This window comes from Lates calcarifer, linkage group LG3 (assembly GCF_001640805.2).
Source record: "Lates calcarifer isolate ASB-BC8 linkage group LG3, TLL_Latcal_v3, whole genome shotgun sequence".
Taxonomy (NCBI): Eukaryota; Metazoa; Chordata; class Actinopteri; family Centropomidae; genus Lates; species Lates calcarifer.
In genome coordinates, this window is record NC_066835.1 from 638,281 (window position 1) to 652,461 (window position 14,181).

At 41.2% G+C, this 14,181-nt stretch overlaps 2 protein-coding genes across 2 annotated transcripts in view; both read right to left on the reverse strand.

Moving 5' to 3' along the window:
• Positions 1-321: 321 nt before the first annotated feature.
• On the reverse strand, positions 322-2,661 carry arl4ab (ADP-ribosylation factor-like 4ab). Its single transcript, XM_018695435.2, has 2 exons — positions 2,512-2,661; positions 322-1,569 (listed from the first exon to the last, which is right to left on the reverse strand). The coding sequence occupies exon 2, from the start codon at positions 1,486-1,488 to the stop codon at positions 883-885; it is 606 nt and encodes a 201-aa protein (XP_018550951.1). The 5' UTR covers positions 1,489-1,569; positions 2,512-2,661; the 3' UTR covers positions 322-882.
• A 4,250-nt stretch (positions 2,662-6,911) lies between these two features.
• The window catches only part of eepd1 (endonuclease/exonuclease/phosphatase family domain containing 1), a 31,006-nt gene continuing 23,736 nt past the window's right edge, over positions 6,912-14,181 (reverse strand). Inside the window, 5 exon segments of the mRNA XM_018695434.2 lie at positions 6,912-7,387; positions 8,554-8,748; positions 9,102-9,240; positions 10,710-10,844; positions 13,280-13,390. Of these exon segments, the coding sequence (XP_018550950.1) occupies positions 7,197-7,387; positions 8,554-8,748; positions 9,102-9,240; positions 10,710-10,844; positions 13,280-13,390 (771 nt within the window). The 3' untranslated portion in view covers positions 6,912-7,196.

A 14,181-nucleotide genomic window follows, 5' to 3' on the forward strand; every position in this document is an offset into this window, starting at 1 on the left:
CTTTCTTGCTGTAATTGATCCTTTTTAACAGAGTTGAATTCTCCTGTTACATTGTTGACGACCAACAAGTCACTGTGGAGTTTGTGCAGTTCACACTTCTTAGGCCTTACTGTGCTGTTCCGGCTGTGAGTAAGTGTGGCTTATTACTGCTTCATACAGTCTCTGGACACCTGCCATGATGTTTATACTGTTTATTTATTGTTGGTCGTTTTGTTTGACTAAGTTTGGCTCTCTTCTCTGGTGAGGAACAGGAGGGTTTCTGTGTGTTTGTAACTGATGGTGCCTGTCTCTACAGAGGAAACGTACTGTTATCACCATATATGCATTGCTATTATAAAACTCTTTATTCTGTTTTATTTGCGTACACACTACACAGTACTTTTACATAAGGACATTTCTCCAGTGCTCTTCCTTCCTCCTGCAACACTAACGTAAGCTCTTTTCATCAGTTTCTTTAACATGGCCCTGTCTGCACTCTGAGCACAGCTTTGACTGAATACTAATATAAAGACTAGGTGTTTTTGAACAGAGCAGCAGCACATATTTTAACAAACAACATATAACTGATGAGTCGTATTTCACTGTCCTCTTGAAGACTTCAGCGTAAACTCTGTAGCTAGCTGCTGTGTAGCATAATACTGTATGGCCTTTAGAATGACTGAGTCCACAGATTAAAACCAGTCCCAGTGTCCTCTGTGTGAGCCACACACTGGCTGACCTCCACACCTGCCAATGGAAACCCAGCCAGTCACACTGCCAAGGGACAGCTCAGTAACTGCACAGGAAGTGTTGTCTCTTTCACAGCAAACACAATGAACCAGTGGATTGTATGTCGCTCACAGTAGTTATAATGTATATCCAGCTCACATTTCATAGCTTCCATCATCTCTTCCTCTTCTGTTGCCGCAGCATCTTCCTCCTCTTCATGATCATGGCGTGCAGTTTCTGCAGACCTTCTTGCAGTCCCTCACCAATGATCGCACATGTAGGCTGAAGATGCCAGGGCGTGGCGGCACTGAGCTCACCTAGAGCCAACAAACTCTCCATGTCAGCCAGACTGAGCGAGTTCCTCAGGTCCTGTTTGTTAGCCACCACCAGGACCGGCACACCCTGGTTCTCTGCCAGTCGTGTGATCTTGTGCAGCTCTGTCTTGGCCTCCTCGATGCGCTCTGTGTCCACTGAGTCCACCACAAACACGATGCCGTCGGCACAGCGTGTGTAAGAGCGCCACAGAGGCCGCAGCTTCTCCTGACCGCCTACATCCCAGAAGTGGAAGGACGCCGTCTGCCGGCTGCCTCTGAGTGACACCTTGATCTTCTCTGTGTTAAAACCCTTTGTTGGGACAGTGTTCACAAACTCATTAAAACGCAGGCGATACAGGACCGTGGTCTTGCCGGCACAGTCCAGTCCTAGAATGACAATATGAAGAGCCTGGAAGGAAGGGAGGCACGAGAGGAGAGAGTGATGGTCTGATAATCCATTCCCCATCTCAGTGGAGCAGGAGAACAGGAGAAGTCGTCATCAGTTATTCAGCACACTGCTTTGATTCCTGGGGAGGACAGCTGAAACCTGGTGGGTCAACACAGCAGCATCATGAGTCAAAGCACACAGACATCCACCTCCCATTCCTTTACAAAAGACACTCAACAAGTAACTATACCTTCACTTCCCTCTTGACTACAGAGCCCCACATCATCCTGCCACACATATGAATGAGAACTGAACCAGCACAGTGGATAGCAGCTCATTTACACATGTAGCACCACTGCAGCTAGCAGGGATTTCATACGCTAATTTCTATTCAGCATGTGAATCAGTTAACCACAGAATAAATCCCAGATTCAGCTCATCATCCAGTCTACAGGAACAGATCAGAAAGGCTGTTTTAACGGCAGCGCAGCAGCCAGCTGACGGAAACAAAGCAGAAGGTGTTGCTCAGCAACACACTGACTGGTCTCTGAGAGGATACAGGCCAATTTCAATGAAATCTGTACATTAATAAATCCTTATTTATCTGAAAAACAACAGTTGCAATAAATCACAGAGGTGTTCTGGTAAGATAGACTGCTGAACGGTTTGTATTTCAGCTCCAACTGCAGGAAAACCACGACTCTTCCAGGTGGTTTCCAGGAGGAGGACTGTGAGGACCCTGGTCTCCAGGAGCAGACTCCTCTCACATCATCAAGATACTACCATCAGTCTGAACCTGAGAAGAGTCACAGCCCCTCACTGACCAGGCTTTTACACGGAGCCTCGTGGGTTTAGGATTCTCTCGGTTCTGTGCTGATCCGGACCGGCCTCGGTCCGAGACTGTGAGGCCAACAAGTGCTGAAAATACTCAAAGTTGAGTTGGTTTTATTGGGTGTGTCGATGACAGCCAGGCCTGCTGCAGCGTTAATGTTAATGTTAGAGCACACAGGTGTGCTTCCTGTCGGTCAGCCTTTAGTATAGTGTGAGAGCAGGTAACATGGTGTGCTGACGTCACGAAGCCGTTCGAAAAAAAAAACTCACCTTCACGGACAGAGATGATCCGGTATCAGAAACGCTGTGTGCCAGAGAGCTGAGTCCTCCCTCTGCTCCTGTTCTGACAGTAACTAACTCCCTCACTCCGACACCCCCCCACCGCACAGCACCGCCAATGCACACCGACACAACCGCACGGTTTCCGCTACCGCTTTTCAAAATAAAGCGTCAAAACAAAGAACATCATGCATCATGCAGAGTCTGACGCCGAGGACAGCCACAGGACACCTCTGGAAAATCTTTGGTTAAGGTTGTTTTATTCACTTATTTGGTCGAACTACTGCGAAAAACACAGAGAAGATTAGAAAGACACAACACTGTCAACACATTCCGAGTAATGTGATTTTCCCACAGAACTCATTAAACCACATCCACACCAAAAGGGGATGGTTTTGCAATATCAGCTGCTGTTCCAGCTGCTCTTCAGTCTTCAAGCGTTCGTCTTGTTAGTAAAGGTTAGGTTTAGAGCCTCAAACTAAAGAACATGAGCAGATTTTTCGTCTGTTTTGTAGTTTTGTTAGAGGAGATCAATGCATTTCTAAAACATACAGAATACAGCACATAGTGTCCAATTTCCCCACTTCTGTTTTATAACCTGAAAAGACTTGGAACAGAAATATATTTCTTAGACCTTCAGGCTTCACTCCAGTTTTCAGTTATAGTTTCATTAAATATATAGTTTCATTACCTAGCATGTTATATTTTATCACACCATTAGTTAAAGCTACACTTTTATTGCGAAGGGTGGTGATTCATTTTCCTGTTTTTTTTCTGCCTAACATTGATTGACTTGACGCAGCTCCTCCTCGCTGTCTGATTGGCTGTGGACAACGCCTGCTCTCGGTTGCGCGCATGATTGAGTCGCTCACGCGCGTCACCTGCATCTATCAGTCAGCCAGAAGCAACTTCCTAACAAAGTATCACCCAGCAGTTGTATTTGGAAAAGGTTTATTTTAATATACTCCTCAGCTCCAGCTGTAACGGAACCCTCCTCTTCACCAGGCTGGTCACAGCCTATTACAGTATGCCTGACTGACTGAAGAGAAATTCATATGGTAGATTTCTTTACATGTGTTGGGATGAACAGATTGATTGTTTTTTTGATTGTTTTTTTTTTTATCTGAAAAATTGTTTTCAGCATGAGTGTCACGTGTCATTCATTTGACTAGAGTAGTGTGTTCCACCTGGACTGTTGACCAGAGAATATATGTTGGGTTTGGAACCATCACATCTGTACAGAGACCAGGAGGTGCTCTGGAGGTAGAGTGGGTCGCCCACTAATTGGAAGGTCAGCAGTTTGATCCCCAGCTTCTCCAGTATCCTTGGGCAAGATACCGAACCCCACGTTGCCCTTGATGTGTGTATCATTGGTGTGTGAATGGGTGTGCATGTGTTAGAGAACTCTGTGTGCATAGAACAAGTGCTGTATGAATGTGTGTGTGAATGGGTGAATGTGACCTGTAGTGTGAAGCGCTTTGAGTGGTCGATACGACTAGAAAAGCGCTATATAAGTACAAGTCCATTTACCAAGTCCACCCAGAACCCAAACCTATGTATATCAATCATACGTGTTAACTCATGTAATTACCAGGGCCACAGTACAGAGTGATTTGGAGGACAGACATTGTGTCTTGTCTCTGTGACACCCAGCTTTTATCTTCCACTGTGGTCACTCAGATCAACTATAGCCACTTTGCATCTCCAACATGGCTGATCAAACCTCTGCTTTATAGAACCTGGCCATTACAACTTGTACTTCTCTGCTATGCTAGCCACATGTTGACGCCAGCTTTGTTCTTCACACAGATTGATATCAATATTCTCATCTCACTCTCAGAAATAACCTCATGACCTCAGTGGTCAGATCAAACATGAACTGACACCAGTCTGTGAACTGGCTTTCACTGACCTGTCAGATATAGATGTATTATACCTCATACCTCACACACGGTGTGACCCCTGAGTCACTCTGTTGTTTCAGTTGTGAGAAAGGCTTCCTGCCATCAGTGCAGGAGACTGTGTGTTACTGTCAGACAGAAACATCAGAGCAGTCAGTCAAAGGTTACACACAATCTACATGGTTCCCTGCACCAAGCCAAAGACAGTTTCTGTAACACCACAGGTTGTTCTTTTGTGTGCCTTTTCATCTTACACAGTGACCTCATGTGGCTATAACAGGTCACGACAACGACATGAGAGCTGTTGAAATATGACATGACATGATGTCAAAATCCACTTGTCACTGCTTTTGGATGCATAATAAGCTCAGAACCAACAAATGTTGTGTCCTGTGTGGACTTTGACACACTGGTCTCACTGCAGCCACCACAGAAGGCAGTGTCACAGGGAGGACAAATTGTCTCTTTACCAGAAGAGCCACAGCGGAGCCAGGTTGACAACTCACCACAAGAAAAGGTCAGACAAGCGTTGTCTCAGTTATATAGTTTAAAGTATAAATAATTGCATAATTATTAAATAAATACAATTAAAAACCTAGTGTACATTTTGTATTCAAATAAATTAAATCATTTTTGTATCCCTTTATTAAGCAAAAATATTACTTATTTAATACATTTTCATTGTACCCCTAAAGTTCTTTATGCACTCCTAAATTTTTCAACTCTGTCCAGCATCTTTCCTTCCTACACACTCACACATGCTCACACACATGCCACATATCTGCTGATTCTTTTGCTCGTTTAGCTTTGCTGTAGAGGTTGTTGACTAATGTAACAATTGTAATTGATGTTGCTGCTGTTCCTAAGTATTGACACTTATTACCAAACATTTTGTGAGACTAACTTTATAGTTGGCAGTCAGTCGCTGATAACAGGATGGTGCCCCGATATTGTTACATTTTAATAATAACTTTATGAATATTAATAATGTCCCCATAATTATTAAAAATCAACTGACAGCTAAGCATTTGCTCTTACGAGTGCCCCAACATTGGAGTCCACCTGTGCCAAATTGACTGGACATAGTTTAGAAAGGCACACAACTGTGTATATAAGGCCTCTCTCTGTGGACCTGATGAGGCACAGATCAGGGCAAGGGTGTAAAACCACTTCTAAAACTTTGACTGTTTCCAGTGAGTGTTCCCAGGAGCACAATGGCCTCAATAACTGTGAAATGAAAGAGGTTTGGGAAAAACACAACTCTTGTGAGTCAGTGTAGTCAGAGCCCAGACCTGAACCCAACAGAGCTGCTGTGGAATGAGCTCAGAGAGCCATTCATGCCAGACATCCTGAGAATATGTCTGAGCTGAAGCAGCTCTATAGGAAGAATGATCTGAACTTCCTCCTGAACAGCGTGCAGTTCTGATCCACAGCTACTGAAAAGCTAAAGGAGGTTCAACCAGCTATTAAATCCAGGGACTTTTTCCACCAGCACTGTGGATGTTAAATGAACGTGTTCAATAAAGACATGAGATTATAATTGATTATGTGTTATTAGCTTCAGCACATTTTTGTGTTTGTCTATACTTGTGACTTAGGTTAAATCACCTGATCTGTGCCTCATCACTTACAAGATCCTTCTCCTCACCTACAAATCCCTCAGTGCCTTGACCCCTCAGTACCTGTCCGACCTCCTTCACCCATACACACAGTTTCAGATGCTGTGATCCCCAGCCATGGGTCTGCTTTAAGTTCTGACATCAACACCTGTAGCTTTGGGGACAGAGCCTTTGGTGTGGCAACCCCACCCTCTGGAACTCTCTCCCATCTGAGCTCTGCAATATACCATCTCTGGACTCTTTTAAGAAACTCCTCAAAACTCATCTCTTAAACAAGGCCTTCAACCTCTAGCCTCTTCATTTACTTGCTGTGTCCCTTTGGTTGTTTTTTTTGTAAAGCTACCTTGGGTTTCTTGAAAGGTGCTATTATTATTATTATTATTATTATTATTATTATTATTAGATGAAGATCAGATCATGTTCTATGATCAAATAATGCAGAAAACCGTCATTCCAGAGTGTTTTTACTTTTTCTTGTCTTCTCAGATAGACTTTTTTAGAATAAGATAAAGTTTTAGTTGTGTTTTTTTTTTTAAATGATGAAAATAATAAATTCAAATTTTGCCCCTTTAAAAACATCACTGTGGTGCTAGTCAATGAGCAGCTGAGGCAGCTGACATTGCCCTCTGATGACACTGTGCCCTGGCACCTCATTTCCATCACAGAGCAAGATGGCAGCTCACATATGCACAAAGAGGTCTGGCTTACATACGTTTAAGAGCACAGCCTTTATGAGATCTACAGCTGAGATAGTGTCTTCTTCTTCACTGTCAGAACTGCAGAGCCTCGACTGAGCATGGCCATTCAGACGATTCTAATTGGATACTGCACTCATCTGTATTAATGACTGTTATTGAGAAACAGCAAGACATATATTAATTTCTCTTTATTTCATTTACTTATAGAAAATGTTTGGCACATTTCTTTTTTAAGTACAATATATATTTTTTGTTTGAACATTTGTATAGTTCTATGACTTACCAGTTGCTATCGTACACTGATAAACTGAAAACCAAAAGGCAATCTTGGCACCTCTTCACATTCTCCTTACTCCATGGCAAACCAAGATAAAGCAGGATCCAGTCAGGACAAAGTCATTCTGACGTCACCCACCACTGTGCTGTGTATGCTGTGTATGCTGTGACTGCGGATGTTGTCACCGTTCATGTTTGGGCACAATGTCTCCTCTGTCCACCACTGCCATACCAGGCCTGCTCAGCTCTTTTGGAGCTACATCTGCATAAAACTCTGCCACCACAGGGCAGTGATCTGACACCACGCCGCCCCATGACCAGTTATCTGGGATCCAGGGGTTAGTCAAACCCTCCCGCACTACCTTGCAGTGGCCTGTTGGAAGAAAAGACACAAAGGGTTGGGAAGACAGGAGGGATGGTGAGACTGAACACAAGGCCTATTATCATACCAACATAGATACAATTTACCAAGGTATTTACTCTGAAGTGAAGTTTGATCATGAAACACAAGAAGCTCATTACAGTTGGATGTGAAGATTAGTTGTGATTGCAGAAGCTGGACTTCATTTGTTGAGAAAAGTGGTGTAACAGTTTTTGCCATGATCACCTGAGCAGACAGACCCAATCAGACTTAAAACACAAAAATTAAGACTTGAGACTTGACTTAGATTTGACTATAGTGACACTTCATTTACTTGAGACTTTAACACAAAACTATTCAAGACTCGTTTTGACCTGGTAAAATCTACTTAGTCCAATTAGTTATGTAAAATACTTAAACAGCTTTGAAAAAAAACATTCAAAAGCCGTGTCATTTTTTGCCTTTATTTACAGGACAGTGACAGAGCGACAGGAGACAGGGAGAGAGTGGGGGAATGACATACAGTAAAGGTCCGGCTGAATCGGGACTGAACTGGGGTCTGCCTGCTCAGATCACTAGGGCCCACATGGTACGTGCCCCAAATATTTGGCTATGAGGGCGCCCCAAAAAAAGCCGGGTCATTTTAATGGTCAGCATTCATCGTTCTGAAAAGACTTGCATCTTGACTTGAACTTGCCCCCAAGGACTCAAGACTGGACTTGAACTTTTTAAAAATAACTTGAGAGTCCACTGAAACTTATTTTGATTGACCTTAACTTGAGATTTTGACTTGTTTTGAATAATAAAATTGAGCTTGAACTTTTCTCTACTGACTTTGACTTGACACTTGAACTTGTTTAGAATGAGTCAAGATGCAAATTGACCTTATCTTGAATAACTACAGACTCAGCTCAGACTAAGACTTAGCTGAGACTTTTGCCAATTGACTGTGACTCAAAATTTTGCCTTTAAGTTTGCCTAGAATGACTCAAAATTGAACTTGGGAGTTGACATAGACATATTGGCATATTAGACTTGTGTCTACCAACTTTGACTTGAGACTTGACTTGAACTTACCTCAAATGACTTGAGACTCCAATTGGACCTGTTATAAATTACTTTTGAATTCAAGTCTTAAGCTTTACCTCTGTCCAAAACTGCCCACAAAGAGCACCTACCAGAGCAGATCTTCTTGAGGGAGCGGCTGACCCAGATGTTATCCAGGCAGTGGGTGCCCTGTGGTGAGCGGGTGCTGATGTTGGTGAACTGGGTGGATGGTACCAGGGCACAGAACTTCTCTTTTCTCAGCATGTCCAGCTCTGAGCTCTGAGGGGGGGAACCAAAATCTCCCAGCATCACCAACTCCTTCTCACCTGCAGAGAAAGATGTGGACAAAATGTAAGAAATTATGATAATTTACATCTATGCAGAGCTGGAGGATGAACAGGACACGAAGGTCTGTTTAAGACCACTTAAGTTTTGATCCATTACTTTCTGGACAAATTCCACACATACACTGGATTAATTAATTAAAAAATCACCAAGGATAAAACATAATAAAGCACAGAGATTCTTATTTCCACTGTGGGTCTCTAAAACAACACTTAAAACGCTACATGAAAAACCATGAAACAACATAAAGACAGCAAGCAAAGACAATACAATCAGCATATGGACAGCTAGTAATGTCAAAAATTTGACCCTGGGTCTAACCTGACAGACTTACCTTTGAGTGTTTCGTGGATACTTGGGGAGAGGCACTGACACTTGACTTCATCTGTGTTGTGGTTTTTGCCATTGGACTCTCCTGGTGAGGCTGCACCCTGCATGTGGACGTTCACCACTGTCAGTTCATATGAACCAACCTAATGGAAAACATAAGTCGTTTGATTCTGGTCAGAATTATTATAATCTGTAAGTGAATAAAATATTACGCTACAAAACAAAGAGATACGCATATCCATGAGATATGCAGCTTAAAGTTAGTATTGCACCAACATTTGCATTATGTATGTTCATCTAAGAGCATTTAAAATTAATTATTACTATTTCTTAATTCTGAGATGACTATAAATTTGAAGTTTTGATGACCAGCTGACAATAGCTATAGGAGACAAATTCTGTATTCCTTCAAGTAACAGTGAAACATCTCGAACAAAAGTCAGCTGAATTCACATTTGTTAAAGACAAGTGCATTTGTTTTTGTGGAGGTTCCATGTGAACATTAAATGAATAGTTTGCCCTCATGTTTTTTAATGTTGCCAAAGACTTGTACACTTATTTATAAAACTCTGTTGCAGCACTCACTGGTATCCAAAATTTCAGCCCCCAGAGCATGCACATCATTTTTGGTGAAATTCTGTCCACCCCCTACAGGTTGACCTAAAAAGCCTTTGAGAGACCTATTCCCAATTCCAGACTGAGGTTATGTACCAGGGTGACTGACTGCATTAATGGTTCATGAGTTATGGCCAATAATCCCTAAGTCCCGCCCTTCGCAAACACATTTTGGTTGATGGCAGCCATGTGCCATTATAACTGATCTTCCTCATTTGTAGTTTTGTGTATCTCAGTCCCCAAGTACTGTTCATCAAATTTGGTTGGTTCTATTCATTTAACTGTTTTTCACATTATGAAAATTTGCAAAAATCCACTGTGGCAGACTGTTGTGGTCCAGGGCCTTTCTTGTAGAGTTCACTGAGCTGAACCTGTGTGTCAAATTTCAAGACAACTGAATTTACAGTGTAAGGGGCGTGGCCTTTCAATTTTTAAATTTTTGAGCCTTGACTACAGTGCCACCATCTGGCCAATAGCTCATGTTTCTTAAGAAGAACATACACATCATTTCCAGTTATTGGGCCAAGTTTCATGTTTTGAGATCATTCCAGCTCACTGCAATTTGAACAGGAGTGGCAGACAACAAGTAATAAACCGGGACAAAAACAGAGGGGCTCTTACCGTTTGGGGTTACAACCCTAAATATTGTTCACTTCTCAATTATTATTGGATAGTTGTACTGAGATTTTTTGTTTTCTTTCTCTGTTTTTTCTTGTTAGTTTGTCGTGTAATTAGCCTCCTATTTTGTAATTATTACATAATTAATGTAATGTGCTCATGCTGCATGCTGAACTTTTAAAAACTTTTGTACAAGTCTTCAACTTCCCACCTCTCCTGCATTTTATATATCTATATATCTATATATAATGTATTTTCATGTGGAAATTTGTAAAAAAAAAAAAAAAAAACATATCTGCCTGATATATTAGCATACATACATAACATAACATACATCATCTACACACTACAGTCTGTTTTTGGAATAAATTATATTTACAAAGAAGTGAGCCAGGTAGAAGTGAGGGTAGGTATAATTTCCATTGCCAGTGACAGCAGAGGACTCCAGGACTGCAGCATCCTTCAGATCAATACCAGATGAGCTGTCCCACAGAAAACCACAGTAGCTCACTCCCTGGGAACAGAGGATCATGGGAAATGGAGTCAGATATTTTTTTATGATAATTTTGCTGACTTATGTAAGTCTCAACACCATTACTAATTAACTGTCTATGTCCATTTATTAATACACAGTTCATTACATCACAAGGCTATCAATGTGGACTATCTTTAGGCTTATGTACCAAGCTTTTATCTTCTATCCTCTCAGAAAGAGGGGACACTGTGAGCAGCAACTGTAAATGTGTATTGCTGTACATGACCCACTGAATTTAAGCTGAATTATGACTATTTACCACTTTGTTACAGAGATGAGAAAGATGCATAATTACTGAAATGCAATCCCTGTCTAAGTGGATTCTTTTCTACAGTACTCTGTATAAGCCTTGAGGTAATCCTCTGCTGCGGAACCGCAGTGCTCTGTGTCAGAAGGCCTAATCTTATACACAGAGATGCATTATAGATGAAAAGTCAGCTAGTAAGGCTTAGTTACAGTTATCAACTGGACTGACTGGAAAATAGATTTGGAATCTCTGGCCTGGCCCTCAGCTGGTTAAAATCTTACTTATCTGACAGAACTCAGTGTGTCTCTTGTAATAACACCATATCAGCCTTTTCTGATGTGAAATATGGAGTACCCCACGGTTCTGTTCTTGGCCCTCTGCTTTTCTCTCTTTATATTTCTCCTCTTGGCCAAGTTATTCAGAGTCATGGAATTAACTTTCACTGTTATGCTGATGATACCCAGATGTATGTGCCTATAAAGGCTGACAATGCCGCTCAAATTAGGGAATTAGAGATCTGCTTGTCTTCTGTTAAAAGCTGGATGTCTCAAAACTTCCTGCTTCTAAACTCAGACAAAACTGAAATGCTGGTTATTGGCCCAGCACGATATAGTCACCAGTTTGATCAAGTAAGTATATTCCTTGACAACTGTGTGATTTCTCAAAGTACAACAGACAAAAATCTGGGTGTCACACTTGATCCTGCTCTTTCCTTCGATCAGCACATTAAAGACATTACAAAGACTGTCTTTTTCACCTGCGCAATATAGCTAGGATTCGGTCTTTTCTTTCCATAGCAGACGCTGAAATTCTAGTTCTCGCTTTTGTTTCCTCTAGACTGGATTATTGTAATGTTTTGCTTTCGGGACTACCGCGTGCTAGCACTAAAAGTCTACAAATGGTTCAGAATGCTGCAGCTAGAATGCTAACCAAATCGAGAAGGTTTGAATGTTAGAGCAGACTTTAAAGTTCTCCTAATGACTTATAAAATTCTAAATGGGTTAGCCCCCTCATACCTGTCGGAGCTTCTTAACCCTTATATTCCCTCCTGTGCTCTGCGTTCTCAGAGTGCAGGGCTGCTATCTGTCCCCAGTCAGCAGGCTGCAGGGCCTTCTCCTATCGGGAACCCTTCCTCTGGAACGCTGACTCAGTTCAGGCCTTTAAATCCAAACTAAAAACTCATCTTTAACTTTTGGTTAGTTTTTTATTCTGATTCTTATTTCAGATTACCATTTTTCCTTCGGTGGGTTGGGTCAGTCTCAATGCATCAGTTAAGCTTAGTAGTTAGTAAATGATGTCCATGATGTCCTGCTGATGAGATTACTATAAACCATCTTAATATCGCTGCATCACTGTGTGTTTCTTCCCTCAAGCACATCAGTGCCCAGGCTGTGCTTCTCTCTCTCTCTCTGCTACTGTCTCTTACTGCAGGGTTCTGCCTCCGGAGCTGTAGAGTCTCCTGCTGCTCCCATGATCCAGCTCAACTGATGATGTTACAATCATTAAACATAATTAAACATTTATTAGTGTTAGTGATAGTGTTAGTGCTACTAATGTTTGTCATTATTATTCCTTTAGCTATAATAATAATAATAATTATTATTATTACTATTTACATTTTGACTTAGTCTGTGTATCTGCAATGTTGTTTTTCTCTTACCACCCCCCCGCTCCATATGTACAGTGCCTCGAGATAACTTCTGTTGTGAATTGGTGCTATATAAATAAAATTTGACTTGACTTGACTAAAACAAGACAACAAATGTCCTTTATATGATTTCAACATATGAAATTCATCTTCCTACATTTTTACAAATCTTTTTAGTACTATGTCTTGATAATACCATGCTGTCAGAATGCACTAGCAGCTGGGGGTGGCTGGGCATTGTAAGACCCATTGTTGTTATCTCACCTATCCATTTTACATGACCAAGGTCACAGACACACAGCTGGCCTAGCTGAAGTTTATATCGTGGGTTTATCTGCTGCTGGCTTCCGTGCTCAGTGTCTCCCTGGTGTCAGGGCAGATATTGTAGAGAAATGAGCTGAATAAATCCACTAGGCTTATCCTGCCCAAAGGTAAGCACACCAGTAGCAGCAGTTTTCTGTCCTGTTACATTCAGTATAAACACAGAGCCATCAGTGCTGGTAAAGATGGCTGCCATACCTTGCTGGAGTGCCCAATGGGTTTTTCAGACACAATGCTTTTCCACAGGCCTCGTGGCCATTTCCAATTCCGTACGCTGGCCAGCGTTCCTTGATTTAATTCTGCACAGAACTGCACCACAACATAAAGAGAGAAAACACTGTCAGTACTGAACTAATAAGCACAGAGACCAGATTTGATGTTAGTTACACTTCATCATTTGGAAATTGTGTAGATGTTGACTCTGCTTTTAGTTCTGCCACATATTCTACCAGGATGAACCATTGTTCTTTGGTTACATAGATAGAGTAACTGAGTTTGATTAAATGCGTTAAATAATTAAATTGTAGCTAACATTATAGTTACTAACTTAAAAATATTGGTAAAGCAATTAGGGCCGGTGGAAAAGTCACACAAATTATTCAAAGTGTAATCTAGATCCTCCAGATTAAGTTAGCCATGCTAATAGAAGTTTATAGAGTGCTGAACTCACACCTGACTTCTCAGACTATAAAAAGCAAAAAGATAATATTAGGATGTTCTGGTCAATTTATTAACTAATTAACATGGCTAATATACTCATACTCAAATTTAAGACCTTACTATTTTAACAAAATTGTATCAGTAACTTTGTTAGCTAAAGCTAACACTACTGGTCCTTGACAGAAGATTTTTTTGGAAAATTCAACTGAGCTGATGCAAAGTAAATTGAACCTGATACCCTTTCAAAATGTATATCACTCAAAATGCTATGCACAGTAAAATCAACTAAGATTTGTTACCTTCTAGATAGCTTCTTTTTTCAGAAGAACTCATTTAAATGTATATTGAATTTACATTTATTAGGGATATTGAATGTTTGTATTGTATATTTAAATGTACATCTTTTATACAATTTAATCTGCATCATCAGACACCAGATT

Bases quoted from the DNA above. Each gene is read 5' to 3' on its own strand.
- arl4ab (XM_018695435.2), bottom strand. From the start codon at position 1,488: ATGGGGAATGGATTATCAGACCATCACTCTCTCCTCTCGTGCCTCCCT.